The sequence below is a fragment of the Setaria italica genome, chromosome IX (genome assembly GCF_000263155.2).
Source record: "Setaria italica strain Yugu1 chromosome IX, Setaria_italica_v2.0, whole genome shotgun sequence".
Lineage (NCBI taxonomy): Eukaryota > Viridiplantae > Streptophyta > Magnoliopsida > Poales > Poaceae > Setaria > Setaria italica.
The window spans coordinates 12719051-12735951 of NC_028458.1; the positions used below are offsets into that span (position 1 = coordinate 12719051).

Consider the following 16901-nt stretch of genomic DNA (forward strand, 5'->3'; position numbering starts at 1 on the left):
CGGCATCATGGTACATAAATTCGTGACTCCATCTGATGATCAGTTATTTGATTTTATCTCTGGCTCAATCGATACAAACACACTCCAAAAAACAATTTTTAAAAATGGTCTCATCAGTAAAAATTAATGAAAACCATTTGAAATGACAAATTTGATGACTTGCTTCATTCCTTGCATGCAGCTGGGCATGGGCAGCGCCGTGGAGACGCTGTGCGGGCAGGCGTACGGGGCGCACCGGTACGAGATGCTGGGCGTGTACATGCAGCGCTCCTTCGTTCTGCTCGCCGCCACCGGCGTCCCTCTCGCTGCCCTTTACGCCTTCTCCAACTGGATCCTCCTCCTCCTCGGCCAGTCCCCGGAGATCGCCGGCGCCGCCTGGGTCTTCGTCCTCGGCCTCATCCCGCAGATCTTCGCGTACGCCGCCAACTTCCCCATCCAGAAGTTCCTGCAGGCGCAGAGCATCGTGGCGCCCAGCGCCTACATCTCCGCCGCCACGCTCGCCGCCCACCTCGCCCTCAGCTACCTCGTCGTCTACCGGCTCGGGCTCGGCCTCCTCGGCGCCTCCCTCACGCTCAGCGCCAGCTGGTGGGTCATCGTCGTCGCGCAGTTCGTCTACATAGTCACTAGTCGGCGCTGCCGGCTGACGTGGACCGGCTTCTCCTGGCAGGCATTCTCCGGCCTGCCGGAGTTCCTCAGGCTCTCGGTCGCGTCGGCGGTCATGCTCTGCCTCGAGACGTGGTACTCGCAGATCACCGTGCTCATAGCCGGGTTGCTCAAGGATCCGGAGATCGCGCTCGATTCGCTCGCGGTGTGGTAGGCTTTGTTAATAATCTTAGTATTCTCGATGATGTGAGGTTCACTTTTTTTGTGTTTTGGATTAACACGCGCTTAATACGCCATTCTTTCACATGATGGCCTCATCATCAGCATGTCTATATCAGGATGGGCGTTTATGGGGTCAGTAGGCTTCAACGCTGCTGCCAGGTACTCCCTCCGTTCCAAATTATAAGTCATTTCAATTTTTCTAGAGAGTCAAACCATTTTATGTTTGATCAAATTATAGAGAGGATCACAAAAATTTATGACATCGAATAGATATATTATGAAAAATTATTTAATGAAGAAACTAATGGTACTTATTTAGTATCATGAATGTTAGCACTTTATTGTATAAATTTGATTAAATAGAATGACTTATAATTTGGAATGGAGCATTAACACATGTAGGCAGTGGCACTGGTGCTGACATGCATCTCATCTCATCTCCCGTTGGAACGAATTGAACGATATGATGTGCGCAGTGTGAGGGTGAGCAACGAGCTCGGAGCCGGGCACGCCAAGGCGGCGTCCTTCTCCGTCAAGGTCGTGACCACGGTGTCGGTGGTGGTGGCGTCGGCCATAGCCGCCGCCGTGCTGTGCCTCCGCGACTACATCAGCTACATCTTCACCAGGGGAGACGACGTCGCGCGCGCCGTGTCCACCATGACCCCGCTGCTCGCCGTGACCATCGTTCTCAACGGCATCCAGCCCGTCCTGTCAGGTACACATATCATGCATCTTTCAGCTTTGGTCGTTGCTCAATCGTGAGATGCTTGCATTATTGCATGGATTTTTCGATCAACTCGTGGCTGGATGGATCGGAGGAGAGTAGTAGGTGAAAAGAAAGATGAGATCATCACAAGCTTTTTGCGATGCCTTCTTCACCTTGAAGCTTTCGCAGGTGTGGCGGTTGGCTGCGGTTGGCAAGCGTTCGTGGCGTATGTGAACATCGCCTGCTACTACGGCATCGGGATCCCCCTTGGATGCGTCCTGGGGTTCCACTTTGATCTGGGTGCCATGGTAAGTTAAACCTCTAGGTTTGGATTAATAAAGAAATCCAAACCCTTTATTTTGTGTTGCGTGTTGCTCGAATTGAAAGAGATATCAACGGCTGAGATTGTTTACTACCTCTGCTCCACACATGCAGGGAATATGGGGTGGAATGATAGGTGGGTTAGTTGTCCAGACGCTTGCTCTTATATGGGTCACATTTCGTACCGATTGGAATAAAGAGGTATTCTAGGCAATTTTCACGATCTTATACAGCCTGCTTGTGTGTCCATTAACATGGAGGAACATATTCTGTTTACATATGTATTTGACTTTTTATGTATTTTCATTTGAGTTAACTGATATATCATCAATAATTTCGAATATAATATGTATCGTGAAAGAAAGATTATTCCGAGTTAAGATCTTGAAATTACGTACAATACTTTTTGGTTTTAAACATGCATGTGTTATGCAAATAATGATTTGTTGTGTCTTTTGACAAAAAAACACAATGTTAGCTTTTTTGCATATATATTTAACTTAGTTTCTCTGCTTTCGCAGGTAGAACAAGCGTGCATGAGGCTAAACAAATGGGAAGACAAAAAGAAGCCCCTTTTAGCCGAAGATTGAAAAGTAGTATGGACGGTGATATACTCCCTCTGTTGTCGTTTTAGTTTTGTCCTCCGAAGTTAAACATGGCATTGGAGATTATAGGTGTGATATACTCCCTCTGATCTAAATTATAAGGAATATTATGCATGCATGTCATACATTGCATTGTTCTAAATTATAAGGAATATTATGCATGCATGTCATACATTGCATTGGAGATTGCAAAAGTAGTTAGGTCATTTTCATGGGGGCTGCAATGGTGAAACTGAAATTGGAACAAGAAAAGACTAATAATGGCTTGTTTGAACAAAAGTTTTAGCTCCGAATTCTGTATAGCTCAAAGAACATTATTCATATCCATTGTCATAACCTGTGGCCTATTACAGATTTGGCCCAAGGGGCCCATATACAAGCCCAGACATTCGAAGTATAGCACATATTGACGTTTCTAAAAATAACTTCAAATGAAAGCACAAGAGCACTCTATAATATTTTCTGGGCTGGCATGACAATGATCTACAATGAAAGATCTTGACGGTAAAGAATGAAAAGGAAAGGGTACAATAGGAAAGAAAACCATGCGTATGCAATTAAGTTTTTTTAATATACTTTTCTATAAACTTCATCAGAATTAGATAAGTTTTACTTAAGATAAAACTAAAACAACTTATAATTGGAGCTGATAGAGTAGGATATTAGTTCTAGAGGTGGTGGTGGAGCGGACTTACTAACACACGGTAAAACTGTGAGAGGAGAACAAAGGTGGGGTGGGAGGGAAACAAAAGGACATACACTATGTCGAGGTGATGCACGGGTTTATTTAGGGTGCGTTTGGTTGGTGGGACGAAGTGGGACGAAACGGGACGATCTCACTTCATCCCACGTTTGGTTCGGAGACATGAGGGATGAGTCCATCCCTATGAGGGGATATTCCCTCCAGATGCGGGACACCCCCGTCCCTCCACAACGAGCGGACGGGGGCGTCCCACTTCGCTCCCGTCAGCGCCATTTTTCCCCGTCAGGTGGAGCACCCCAGCAGCGGCGCCGCTAGGACCGCCACGGGCGGAGCTATCCCGGCGGGTGGAGGCAGCGCGGCCGGGCCGCCGCGGGCGGGGGCGGCGCAGGCGGGGGCTACCGCGGGCGGGGGCGGGGCGGCTGGGCCGGCGTGGCCGGGGGCTACCGCGGGCGGGGGCGGCGCGGCTGGGGCTCCCGCGGGCGGAGCCGTTCCGGGGGGCGGCACGGCCAAGGCTCTGCCTCCGATGAAGCCCTTCCTGGGGGGCGGGGCAGCCAGGGCCGCCGCCGACAGAGCCGTCCCGATGGGGCAGCCCGGCTTGGCGCGCCATGACCGAGCTCGGCGAGCAGAGCGAGGCCTCGAGCTCAACAATGGTGGCCAAAAGCTATGCCGGTTGAAGAGATAAAGGTTGGAAGAAAAATTAATAAAGGAAAAGGGTGGATGATAGATGGGGCCGACGAAAATGTACAGGGTCCACTGTTAACGGTGTTAAAATCACCGTCCATCCCTTACTCTCCATCTCTCCAACCAAACAAAAAATTGGAACCGATCCATCCCATGCAACCAAACACGAGATGGGACGATCCTATCTTAAAAAGCAGGGATGGGATAGTCCCGTCCCGCATTGTCTCCCAACCAAACGAACTGTTAATGACAAGCCTTCCCCTAAAGCTCCAAGGGTCTCCAAAGTCTTGGAAAACTTCCATATATCGGTATGACGGTATACATGGATTGGGATGGAATTATTCATACATGGAAACAAGATATATGAAGAGTTGAAGCCGTCTCGGATTCGGATTAGCGCAGCTAGACATACCTTCAGTAAACAGTAAATAAGTACACAATGGTATTATATTGTACTAGTTTAGAAATCTTTGATCCCTGTCGACAGATATTATAAATTACTCCATTCACAGATCTCTTCCTCACACCACTAGATCTGCTGTCAGGATTCCGTGTCCAAGGAGTACTGGTCAAGAGCAACAAGAGGACAACAAAGGCTGGTTCCAACTAGTCACACAACAAAGACAAAAAGGTTCCAGATCCAAAGACTCATCTGAGATTCTCAACAATGCTAATTAAAGAGAGTACACGCTTCAGTAGCTGTTGCTCACCAGCTTTTCCTTTCCATGTCTTCTTCCTCTTGTGAGTGAGCTCCCCCGTTCCTCCGTTTTTTGCGATAGAAGGTTCCTATTTTATATTTGGTTGAGAGGGATGAGTTCATCCTATTTTTTTGTTTGGTATGGGGATCGAGGGAACGGGATGAATGACGATTTTAACACTGTTATCCATAGTAAATGGACCCTACTGTCATCTAAAGTGGACCTCACTTGTCATTCTCTATTCAATATTTTTCTTTCTTTTCTTCCCTAACAGGCCTTATCCTTCTTCCCCCAGCATCCGTTTCTCGCCTGTCGTACGTCACCCCCATCTTCTCTTCCGCCTCTCCCCGTTCGTGCCCTCAAGCCAGGCATGGAGCAGCCGCGCGGAAGCCATGGCCGCGGCCCGTGGGATTGCCGGTGCCGCCCCTCGTGGTCAAGCTCACCCGTGCAGAGGCCATGGCCGTGACCCGCGTGCTCACCGGCGCCGTCCCCGGGATCGAGCTCCCGCAATCGAGCTCCCGCACGTGGAGGCCATGGTCGCGACCTGCTGGCTCGGCGGTGCCACCCCCCGGGATCGAGGTCCCGCACATGGAGGCCATGGTTGTGGCCCGCCGGCTCGGTGGCGCCGCTCCCTCGGGACGGGCTCCCGGACCGCGTCCCCCAGGTCGGGCTCCCCGGCCGGTGACTCTCCTGCTCCTCATGTGTGTCACACACTCATGTGCGTTAGACGGCTAACGACGACGTCGATCGGGAACGAGCCCGTTCGCTCGATTTGGGTGGACGGGGTCGTCCCGCATCTGGGTAGAATATTCCTACGAGGGACGAACTCATCCCGCGTGCCTTCCAATCAAACGTAAAAATGGAATCATCCCGTCCCATCCCATCCTGTCCCTGGAACCAAACCCACTCTAAGCGGCCAGCTGGAGGGCATCCTCGGTGACCGCAAGGCGCCATGGGCCCGCCGCGCCTCCAGGGCGGGCATGATAGAGCTCCGGCTGCCGGCGCCGATACAGAATCCTGGACCGATACAGAATCCCTTGCAATGCAATAATTTGCAGTACTGTTGCCATGCTGGAACAAAATTAAAAATGGATCTATTTGTGCCATAAAGGTGAAAGGCATATCCAAACATCACCAACCTATCGTTGAATATTCTTCCTTTTGTCAACATCGGCCATTCAGACTTCAGTGAGCTTCTACTGAGTTTTCACCTCCTTCCATCATGTCTGATACTTTGTAAGAACTACTTGCAGGCTTGGCCCAGCTCCAACACTGGGCCGAAACTCAAGCGAACTCGAATGTGGCTTTACATATAAGAGAGAGAGAGAGACTGCTGAGGCAGCCAGCCCAACCCAGTATCACGTTTGCATTCATTCATACCTGGAACTAGCCCAACCCACAGGTCCACCAACGTGAAGATAATGGATTACGCAAGTGAGAAAGTTGGAGGTATCTTTAGAAATGAAACTTGAAAGCAGTTCTTTTCAACGTGCTTCCTATTTCCCCCGTTTTTAAATGAAATTATCTACGGATATTAGCTTATACTGGCTGCACTTGAATTTTATAACATGCATACAATTTCCTTTTCGAATATTTGTTTAACACTCAGATTAAAGATGTTGCAAAATCAACTGAGTGGTAAACCCGGATTTTTAGTTATACCCGGATTTTTAAATTTTTTGTTACCATTCTAGTTTTAAAATTTTTAGTTACCACTCTAGTTATTATTTTTTGAGGGAGTTTAAAACAAGGATTTTTAGTTATACCAAATCAACTGAGAAACTACAAAAGAGAAATTAGCGAGGGTTGAGCATCCTGAAGTAAATAATGGCTAAGCTAGAGGAAGCCATAGTAAATATAGCGAAACTAAGTACTGAGATTTGAGATACAACTGTGCAGCTGGGCATGGGGAGCGCCGTGGAGACGCTGAGCGGCCGGACTTAGGATAATCTTTATGGTCAACCTTGAAGATTAATTACAAAAATATTGAACTGATCAAAGCGGACCAATCTAATGTAAGGTGTTTAAATCCAAACAAACAAAGAATGGTTATTCTACGTAACTACGTTGTCACACGGAAATTTGCTATAGCAGATTGTTAAGAACAGAAGAAAAAACCATCTCTGGTCAAAGCCCTCAATTTGGTCCTTCTCTTTCTGTTCCATTTCAACAATAGAAGGAAATATGGAGGGTAGTGTTGCACGATTTAATGTTTTGTTGTGTACGGAACAATATAAATGGATAGAAGAGCAATGAGAACATATTAGATAGACATGTATTGATGCATAGCATTGTTCTAGATAATTTACGACCAGGGACCCATAGCAGTTTAGTACGAAAAGGCACATATAATTTGCAACATAACTACTGACAGATACAAATATTTTAACATAACTAAGTGACAGTCCTGAGTGATATTGTTGCAAAGGCTAGAATTATTAATAGCATGGACGGAAACAATCTTTGAGTGCTATTTCAACATACAGACCCGACATGGCAATGATGGCATCGGACCTGAGATTACTTGTTCTCTAGATTAGAGACTCTAATACCTTTATTAAGGTCGGTACCCCAAAATTTCTAGGGAGAAGAAATTAAGTTCTCAAAAGGATATATACTCACAGAAATATTCACCCAGCAGACTGGTGCAAATTCCAATCATAGTTGAAGTGAAGAGGAAGAAAACTTAACACCACGAACTGACAGTTCTGGCATAGTTTGTTAACAAGGGACAAGAGAACCAATCCATCGAAAATATGTGGTCCACTACAAGGAAACCATACATGCTCTGCTAGAATAATCAAAAGCAACATCAAACCTTATAGCTGCATACGTGATAGAAGTACTGGACCAACATTATAATTCAATTTGCTAAAGGAAAATATGAAAAAAATCAGCTTTGCTTCAGTTAGGATACCTGACCTAAATAAAAAAAGAAGTATTCTGATCATTGATGTATATATCCATGAACTTACCTGTGGAACAGTACTTACTATTAAGAATAGAAAATATTTAGAGAACCGGCAAATTTGTCTCTTCACACCATCCCTCTAATACCGTCATCAATGGGAAGTAATCACCCATATATTCATATCAGCTGCGGATCTATTCTATGATATTGAAACTTATATTTCAATGATAGTCCATGCATCAAGTGCTTCCTCTCCTTGAAAAGGGAATGAGATTTTTACCTCAAAACCACAAGCGTCCTCATTTCCCCATCATATAGCGTTCCAGAAATCCAAGGTGACCCTTCAAATAGATGTGAGGCAAATCAGGCATCATTGTGTAACTGCTTCGATTGATAAGATGAAACAGAACAGGGACAATCATTTGAAAATCATATGTTACACTACTGAACTGAAATCACATGTGGTGTAATAGCAAAAAACAAAGGTCACATAAAACAAATAGGATCTGCTTCTGTCCATCAGGAAATTTTAACTATCTAATTACCAATATTATTACAATTTATCAGAAAAGTTACCATTGTTGGTTATACAACATTATTCTGACTATTACTAACTTTGATATAAGGGTAAATTTACATCTAAGAAGTTGAGATGGCATTAGTTCTGTGCTGCATCAAATAGGTAGTATATAATAAAAGAATCTAGAACTGCTTGAAAGGTAACGAAAGGATAAGAGAGGGAAACAAACTTACACATGCGTCACCATATATCAAAAGAAAATAGAAAGATGGGCATAGCAGTTCGCTTGACCACAGCATAACACGTTCAAGTTGGCTTTTTTCATATACTTCATACTAAAGAAGAATAAGACAGTAATGGGACCACCTTCAAAAATTGTAGTTATGTTAATCAAATAGAGTTAGCGGAGACAATCTATATAGAGCAATGCTCATCAACTGCAGTCTTTTTACATAACGATGCTTAGTTACATAATTATCGAACATGTAAAGAATACATGTCAGAAAATGTAAACTACATTTCAGAGCATAACAATGCTTAATTATAGGACTACTAATCTTTTGGAGCCACATATAAATACCATTACTTAATCGTATCTCAAATTCTCAATTGATAGTAGTACAGTAATTAAAACAAAGCAAGTGACGTAAATATGAGACATTGAAGCACGACAATGATAAGAAAAAAATTAAAAGGCCATGGACAGAACCCAGGTGTCAGTACATAGCATGTCGATAGGTAACTAAATTAGTGGCGCTGTTGCAAGCAGGCCTAAAAAGTGAGGATGATGTCCCATGTGGAGAAGATAGAGCCGTGTGGGGAGGACGTGAGGCAAGGTCACAACACCACTGCCACCTGCAGCAGCCTCATCGGAGCAGACAGCTGCAGCGGTACAGCCTGTTTGTGGTCAGAACATCTGCATTTAAGAACTTCGATGCTCAAATTATCACTAAATCCTATGGATTTCGAACATCGGAGCTGTAGTGGACTGATAGTAAACATACTGAACACACCAAAACTATAGAAAGTTAAAGTCAAACATAAATCTGCAAGTACACTCAAGAAAAAAGGAAATGTATTGTCTATGCAAATTCTTGCACTAAAAACTCAGTTAAAATCAAATGTTTTGTTGTGTCAACTGACTAAAATTGTTCATATAGTTAATAAATCACATACCAATTCTGAATATTGCCGCATTGGTAAACTTACCAGGAAATCAAAGGATGACCAGACTGCTTAGGATATGCTACGTAGTAGCACGAACTGCTGACTACAACATTCATTAGTCTCTTCCCAGACAAAAAAAAAATCATCAGCATGGTCGAATCAAATTGTTGGTCACTTGGCTAGGATGCCAAATTATACTGTTGGCTTGGATATAATTCGTAGAACACAGGTGATACAATATGCCAAAAGTTGCCTCTTACATGACAAAGAAATTAGATATAATGAACAAAAATCATAGCTGTCAATTTACAGTATAGTTGTTCGCTACTTCACTTGCTTTGCCAAACATATTGTTATAGGCTTGCAACATCGATGGATATTCAAACCATGGTATCCTATCATGCAATAAATTCTTTATATAAGATAATGAATGCAAGAGCCTAAGCTTATTTCATCGATCAAATTTGCATGCGGTTATCGTACGACAGAATCATGAATCCAATAATAGAGTTCATAGGTATTATTCTTATTCAAATGCACCTTACTGGCATTTTATCAAACACCTTGGAGGCATGGCGACCTTGGCACAGTGGTAGACGCATAATCCATCAGCTGCAATCTAGATTTCACCAATGTGATGCTGCCATGCACCACTCGTTTCGAGGAACTCCTATTATGCAGAAAATAGAAGCAGAGTCTGGGAAATTATTTTTTTCGAGAATACGCAGGAAAGCTGCGTATCTTTGGAGAAACGTAACGTTTAGAATATGGTTACATCGCGGGCCAACCGAACGCATGCACACGGAACTGCAACCCCACAATGATTTACACTGAGTAAAACAACTAAACAACTTAAATCAGGAGACTAGCGGAACTACTAATACTATGTGACTCCTCCTGATGTAGGCCATCCCAAGAGACGGAGGTGTTTAGCACCTGCTTCGCACCATAGATTGGCCTGCTCTACAATTTCAGAGACGAGCTGGTTTGCCTGCTTCGGATGTGCTCCTCTGAACGTCCTGGCATTCCGTTCCTTCCAAATGCTCCAGGAGACAAGCATAAACGCGGAGTCCAAGCCTCGTTGCTTCAGCGCGGTCATGTTAGTTCGCTTGAGCAGCCACCAATCAATGAGAGTAACTTCCTGCGCCTGGACCTGGACGTTGTTCTGAATGTGAATCAAGGAGCTGATGTGCTGCCAAACCTGCATGGAGTATGTGCATCTGGCGAACAGATGATCTGTTGTTTCCCTTTCCTGGTTGCACAGCACACATGATGCTTGATCTTGAAGCCCTCGACGTTGCCTCCTGTCGGCCGTCCACAGCCTGTCCTTCACCGCCCGCTAACCAACTGAAGAACTTCACTTTCAGAGGTGCCCAAGCTCGCCATATCAGTTTGGCTCCCGCGAATCTGATTGCTCCATGAAAAAAGGCTCTATAAGCTGATCTTGCAGTGTATGTTCCAGATAGATTCCACCTCCAGGAAACCATGTCCTCAATCCCAGGAGTCAGCTGGACCTCCTGAATTACATGCCAAAGTTGCACATACTGAGAAATCGTTGGTACTGTTGCTTTCCCGACAATATCCTGTTATCCAGCGTTTATTGTTCAGAGCTTGTGATACTGTCCTCCTTTTTCTGATATTTGGCCTGATGATCTTGCACAACTCCGGAGCCAAGATACAAGGAGAGAATTCTCCATACCATTTGTCAGTCCAGAAGAGTGCCAAGTTTCCATCTCCCAACTGCACTTCTACTGATGCCTGAAACATTTGCTGGAGTGTTGTGTCCGGGCTAAAGTCCAGCTGCATATCCCTCCATGGCCTGTTTGGGTCAACTTTCTGCAGCCACAACCACCAAATCAGTTGGCCTACAAGCAGTTTTCCAAGGCAGGAGGCATTGGTCCCCTTATGCCTCTTGCTTTCCTGCCCACAAGAACCCTCTTCTTCTCTTACCTATTTCTCTGAACACCCATTCCGGAATTCTCAATGCAATCAACGAATGGGTGCAAATGGAACTCATTGTGACTTTAACCGTTGTTAGTCTGCCAGCCTTGTTCATCAAGGGGGCCCTCCAGGTTGGGATGCTGGCTGAGATCTAATCCACCATTGGTTGCAGTTGTGCTTTGTTGAGACGCCCCAGTGATAAAGGGAGCCCGAGGTATTGGATTGGAAATTCTGCTATGCGAGCCGGCAAAATGTGCTTGACCTGGTTGATTTGGTCTTGGTACAGGCAATAGGAGCAACCAGACTTTTCTGAAAGTTGGTTTGCAGTCCAGGTGCGGCTCCATAAAGAACTGCAGTGTTTCCCTAATAGTGACCGTGTCCTGTAATGTGGGTGCTGCAAATACTATAACATCATCCGCGTATATGGAGCAGTGATGGGCTTGATGAGCTGGTGCAGATAATACTCCTTCTTGGGCTGCCTTCTTGATCAGTCGATGCAAAACTTCCCTTCCTCTGTGTGAGAGGGAAATGTACGTAACGCTCATCATGGATGTAGTAGGTAAAGCATGAGGAGAAGGCAGCAACTATGTGCAGGGGGAGGAGGGATGTAGCGGGGCACCCCGTGCAGGCCCAGGCAATGGCTGGAGCCACCGAGATGGTGGCCGGCAGCAGGCACGTTGTAGCAGCGGCCCGCAGCGGAGGGGGAGGGGGGGAGGACGTGGACCGGCGGTGGCGGCGCCGATGGCGCTGGCGTTGCTCTCCCCGCGCACCACAGGACTGGTGGTCGCCACGAAAGAGGAAGGGCGGATGACGAGGAGGGTGAAACGCGCAGAGGAGGACCGAAGGCCGAAAAGGAAATCAAAGCGCTTTACATGGTCAAATAAACAACAAGCACCTCTGTTGGAAAGGTTAGACTAGTTTTTCTCATCCAATTCTTGGGTTCTTAATCATCCAAACACAATGGCCTATCCTTTGGTGATGGAAACTTCAGATCATTCTCCTTGTGTAATCAACATCGCTTCTGATATTCCGAAGGGCAAGCTCTTTAGATTCGAAAACTATTGGCTTGAACATGATCAGTTCATGAACATAGTTTCACATGGTTGGTCGGTTCCAGTACAGGAAATTGATAGAGCAAAACTTATTACTCAGAAGTTCAAGAATCTTAGAAGGGTGCTAAGAGCATGGCAGTCTCAACTTTCAAATCTAAAGTCCCTCCTATCCAATGTGAAGTTGTCCCTCTCTTTTATGGAATTAATTGAGGAATATAGAGACTTGACTCTTATTGAATGGAATTTCAAGGTTCTGTTGCAGGATCAGTTGCAAACCTTACTCAAGCAGCAAAATATCTATTGGAAACAAAGAGGATCAATTAAATGGGTCAAGTTTGGTGATGAATCAACAAAATTCTTTCATGCGAATGCTTCCATCAAGCATGGAAAAAGCTATATTAGATCCCTAGCAGACATAACAGGGACCCTAAAATATAATAATTGGAAAAAGGAAGCAATTCTCTGGGATGCATACAAGGAAAGATTGGGTACTTCTGAGTACAACTCTATGGTTTTTGATCTACAACAATTACTGCACCAAGTGGAGGATCTGCGCTGCCTGGAGGAACCCTTTTCTCATGAAGAGATAGATTCTGTTATCAAGTCTATGCCAAATGACAAGGCTCCAGGTCCGGATGGATTTAATACAAATTTCATAAAGAGGTGTTGGCCGATCATCAGGCAGGACTTTTATGCTCTCTGTGACACTTTCTACTCTGACAATGTTTCCTTATGGAGTATAAATGGATCACTGATCACTTTGATACCTAAAGTGGAAGGGGTAGCACATGTATCTGACTACAGACCTATATCCCTTTTGAACACTTCAATGAAACTTCTGACCAAGCTGCTGGCCAATAGATTGCAAACAGTGATTCAATCACTTGTGCATGTAAATCAATATGGTTTCATCAGGACCAGAACAATACAAGATTGTCTTGCTTGGGCATTTGAATACCTCCACTTATGTCACAAGTCCAGAAAGGAGATAGTCATCCTCAAGCTCGATTTTGAAAAAGCATTTGATAAAATTGAGCACCAGGCCATGTTGACAATCATGAAGCATAAGGGCTTTGGAGACAAATGGATTCATTGGATGGCACAAATCTTTGCTTCTAGTACTTCTTCAGTTCTTTTGAATGGCGTCCCTGGGAAAAGATTTACATGCAAGAGAGGAGTCCGGCAAGGGGATCCCCTTTCACCCCTTCTTTTTGTCTTAGGGGCTGACCTACTCCAAACCGTTGTAAATGACTCCAAAGAACAAGGCCACCTCACACTCCCAATTCCTCTGACATACAGTTCTGATTTCCCTATATTACAGTATGCCGATGATACCCTAATAATCATGGAGGGATGTCCTAATCAATTGTTACATTTGAAGCAGCTCCTTCATAATTTTGCATTGTCCACTGGTTTAAGGGTCAATTTCTGTAAATCAATGATGGTACCCATTAATATCTCAGAGGAAAAATTACAATTCCTATCACAGACTTTTGGATGTGCTATTGGTAAGCTTCCCTTTACCTATTTAGGGCTTCCTCTTGGTCTTACCAAGCCAAAGATTGAGGAGTTTCTGCCTATGGTCACTAGATGTGAACTGATTGTTATCCACATCAAAATTTCTGTCAGATGCAGGGCGACTCCAGTTGACGAATTCAATTTTTACAGCCATGCCAATGTTTCATATGTGCACTTTTCAGCTTCATAAGACAGTATATAAACAAGTGGACAAATATAGAAAATGTTGCCTCTGGGGGCGGCATTGGGGTGTTAAATCTAAGGACTCAAAATGAAGCTCTTCTTCTTAAGTACCTCCATAAGTTCCTGAACAAATCAGACATCCCATGGGTACATCTAATTTGGGAGAAATATTATGCTTCTGGCAGGTTACCAGGACAAGTTCGAAAAGGATCCTTTTGGTGGAAAGATGTTGTGAAACTCTTGGACAAATTCAAAGGTCTAGCATATGTAACTGTGCATAATGGTCAGACATATCTTCTCTGGCATGATTTGTGGAATAATAAGATCCCTGCATAAGAGTATCCACATTTATACTCTTTCACTAGAAAGGTTGACATATCTGTTAGGAAAGCTTATGACCTGCCTAACTTGCACCAGCGTTTCAATTTGCCTTTATCAACCCAAGCTATGGATCAGCTGCTTCAATTGGGTACAGATCTGAATGGAATCCAATTTAATGAAGATCATGACTATTGGACATATATCTGGGGTAATTCTCACTTCTCCTCATCAAAAGCATATCATGTACTGTCTGGATATCGACAGGTGCACCCGGTTTTCAGATGGCTTTGGAAATCTAAATGTCAAAGTAAACACAAATTCTTTTTCTGGCTTTTACTCAATGACCGGCTAAGTACCAGAAATGTACTTAGAAGAAAACACATGGCTCTGCCTTCTTATTCTTGTGTCTTGTGTCAGCATGATAATGAGGAAACCTTGTTCCATCTTCTACTGCAATGCCCCTTTGCCCAAGAGTGTTGGATCAATATTAGTCTTTTTGCTAATCTCACAGATGAACCATACACAATCCTCACCAGCTTTAAAAATCAGCTGCAAGTTCCGTTTTTTATGGAAATCATTGTTCTCATGAGCTGGTGTATTTGGATGGCGAGAAATGATTGGATTTTCAGAAATATTACTCCTTCAGTCCAGGATGCTATGATGAGGTTTAGGACTGTTTTTACTCAAGTTGTTCTGCGAGTAAAAGAGGCTTGGAAACAATCAATGTTTGAATGGCTAGAGCACTCATTGTAGTCTTTCTGATTTACTTTCTATCCTTCTTTGTTTCTTGATTTGTAATTCTACAATTTTTATTCTTTTATATTAATATATATCCAGCAGGGGATGATCATCCCCTCCTGTTCCATTAAAAAAAAGGCCGAAAAGGAACCGATGGTTCGGGAGAAGGACATATTTTGGTCCAAGGAGTCGGACGTTGACGCGTGGATCGCATTGCCTCGATGGCGCGGAGCGCTCAGCCAATGACGAAAGCCGTAAACTGATCGAACGGTGAAAAAGATTTTAACTCCACTGCGATTAATCTTCAACCTCGCCTCGTTTGTTATATACTAATTCAGACCAGGTCACTGGAAAGACTGATAAGGATTTGCCCTATCCATCCAACCTTGCCCTCCAAGGCTCCAAACACACACTCGCTTAATTGGATATCACACGCTAAAGAGAAGACCGCAGGATCAAGTTACAGTAATACTTTTACCAGTAGTAGGTGCCACGTAAGCATGCGTGGACATAAAGGTTGGTTATGTTTTTCCAGCAGTCTCCTAGCATGACCTAAGAGCGAGAACTATATGAATCAAATATTGGTGCAAATATAAAATATAAAAGCATGACTACTAGCTCTAGTCAATAAGGGGGATAAATATGAAAGAGAACCTGTAGCTATATATGATAATATGAATCATTACGATTGATTGACAACACAAGCATCTGTGTCTAGACAAAGCTAGTTCACAAGGTATCCTTCCTTGAATGTTTGAACATTAGCACTTCGCTTGAACTCCATCATTGCACCTCGTTTTTTTAGATACAACCCCTGAAACACAATGGATGAACTACGCACACCGTATCAACAGGTAACAGCGTTCCATGCATTTTTGAGACACTAGCTAGAATCAAATTGATCAGTGCTTATGTTTAATTTGTATTGAAATCTTAATTGTGATGATATAATACAAATGATTTATCATGAGCAAAGATAAATTTTCAGCCGACCACTGCCCCTCTCCCTCGTGTCTGACCTAGGATTCTGTTGTTGCCCCTCTCCTCCGCAGCTGGACGCCACCATCACCCTTCTCCACAAGGCTCCGTTTGGATACCTCGTGCTAAAGTTTAGCACCTGTCACATCGGATGTTTGGATGCTAATTAGGAGTATTAAATATAAGTTAATTAAAAAATTAATTGCACAGATGGAGTCTAATTCGCGAGACGAATCTATTAAGCCTAATTAGTTCATGATTTGACAATGTAGTGCTATAGTAACCATTTGCTAATGATGGATTTATTAGGCTTAATAAATTCATCTCGCAAATTAGCATAGTGTTCTGCAATTAGTTTTATAATTAGCTCATGTTTAGTCCTCCTAATTAGCATCCGAATATCCGATGTGACACTGCTAAAGTTTAGCACCCAGTATCCAAATGCCCCCTAAGAATCACTTCTAGGTGCTACAACACCAACACACGTAAGAGACATGTAGCCTAAAAAAAAAGATCCCTCCTAATTGTAGTTCGAGTAGTCATTCTTCGTGGCTTGCTTCGTAAAGTCGATTCCTGATGATCCATCTTCACATCAAGTAGGGCAAGATTACTATTAGAGCTTGGCCAATTTCGAACAATGAGAGGTACTTCTTCATCTTCATCAGACTTCTTCATTAGCTCGCTAATTAAGATCATGACCACAAACCACTGGATAGACAAAACCAATTTTCACAGCTAACACTAAGCAGAGAAGACCTGAGAACTTCTAAAACAACACCTCCAAGGAGGGCACAACACCAGTTGTGTCGACGCCGCCAGTCCTACATGGACTAGGTTTTCACCAAGAAGAACCCAAGACACGGGGAGCAGCCATAACAAACATCTCATAGAAGGAGTACGGCGCCCAAAGGCGTCGCCGTCGTCAGTTCATTGGGTCAACAAGCAATGGCTTTCGTTCAAGTGCCGCCCCAAAGTCGCCCAAGTGTGTCCCATGCCACGCCATCACCAAGCAACACTGACAGCCATGCCTCCA

General features: G+C 44.1%; 1 protein-coding gene across 2 annotated transcripts; it reads left to right on the plus strand.

Moving 5' to 3' along the window:
* Positions 1-145: 145 nt before the first annotated feature.
* On the plus strand, positions 146-4749 carry LOC101767031 (protein DETOXIFICATION 40). Of its 2 annotated transcripts, XR_002675670.1 has the most exons (7): positions 146-813; positions 928-984; positions 1302-1540; positions 1721-1839; positions 1967-2053; positions 2374-2526; positions 4387-4749. XR_002675670.1 is itself a non-coding variant. In XM_004982482.3 (6 exons), exons 1-6 carry the CDS (start codon positions 155-157, stop codon positions 2440-2442), a joined length of 1230 nt encoding a protein of 409 aa, XP_004982539.3. In that variant the 5' UTR covers positions 146-154; the 3' UTR covers positions 2443-3088. The 2 variants fall into 2 exon arrangements, 1 of the variants encoding a protein (XP_004982539.3); XM_004982482.3 differs by lacking the exon at positions 4387-4749 and having other exon boundaries at positions 2374-3088.
* Positions 4750-16901: the final 12152 nt, after the last annotated feature.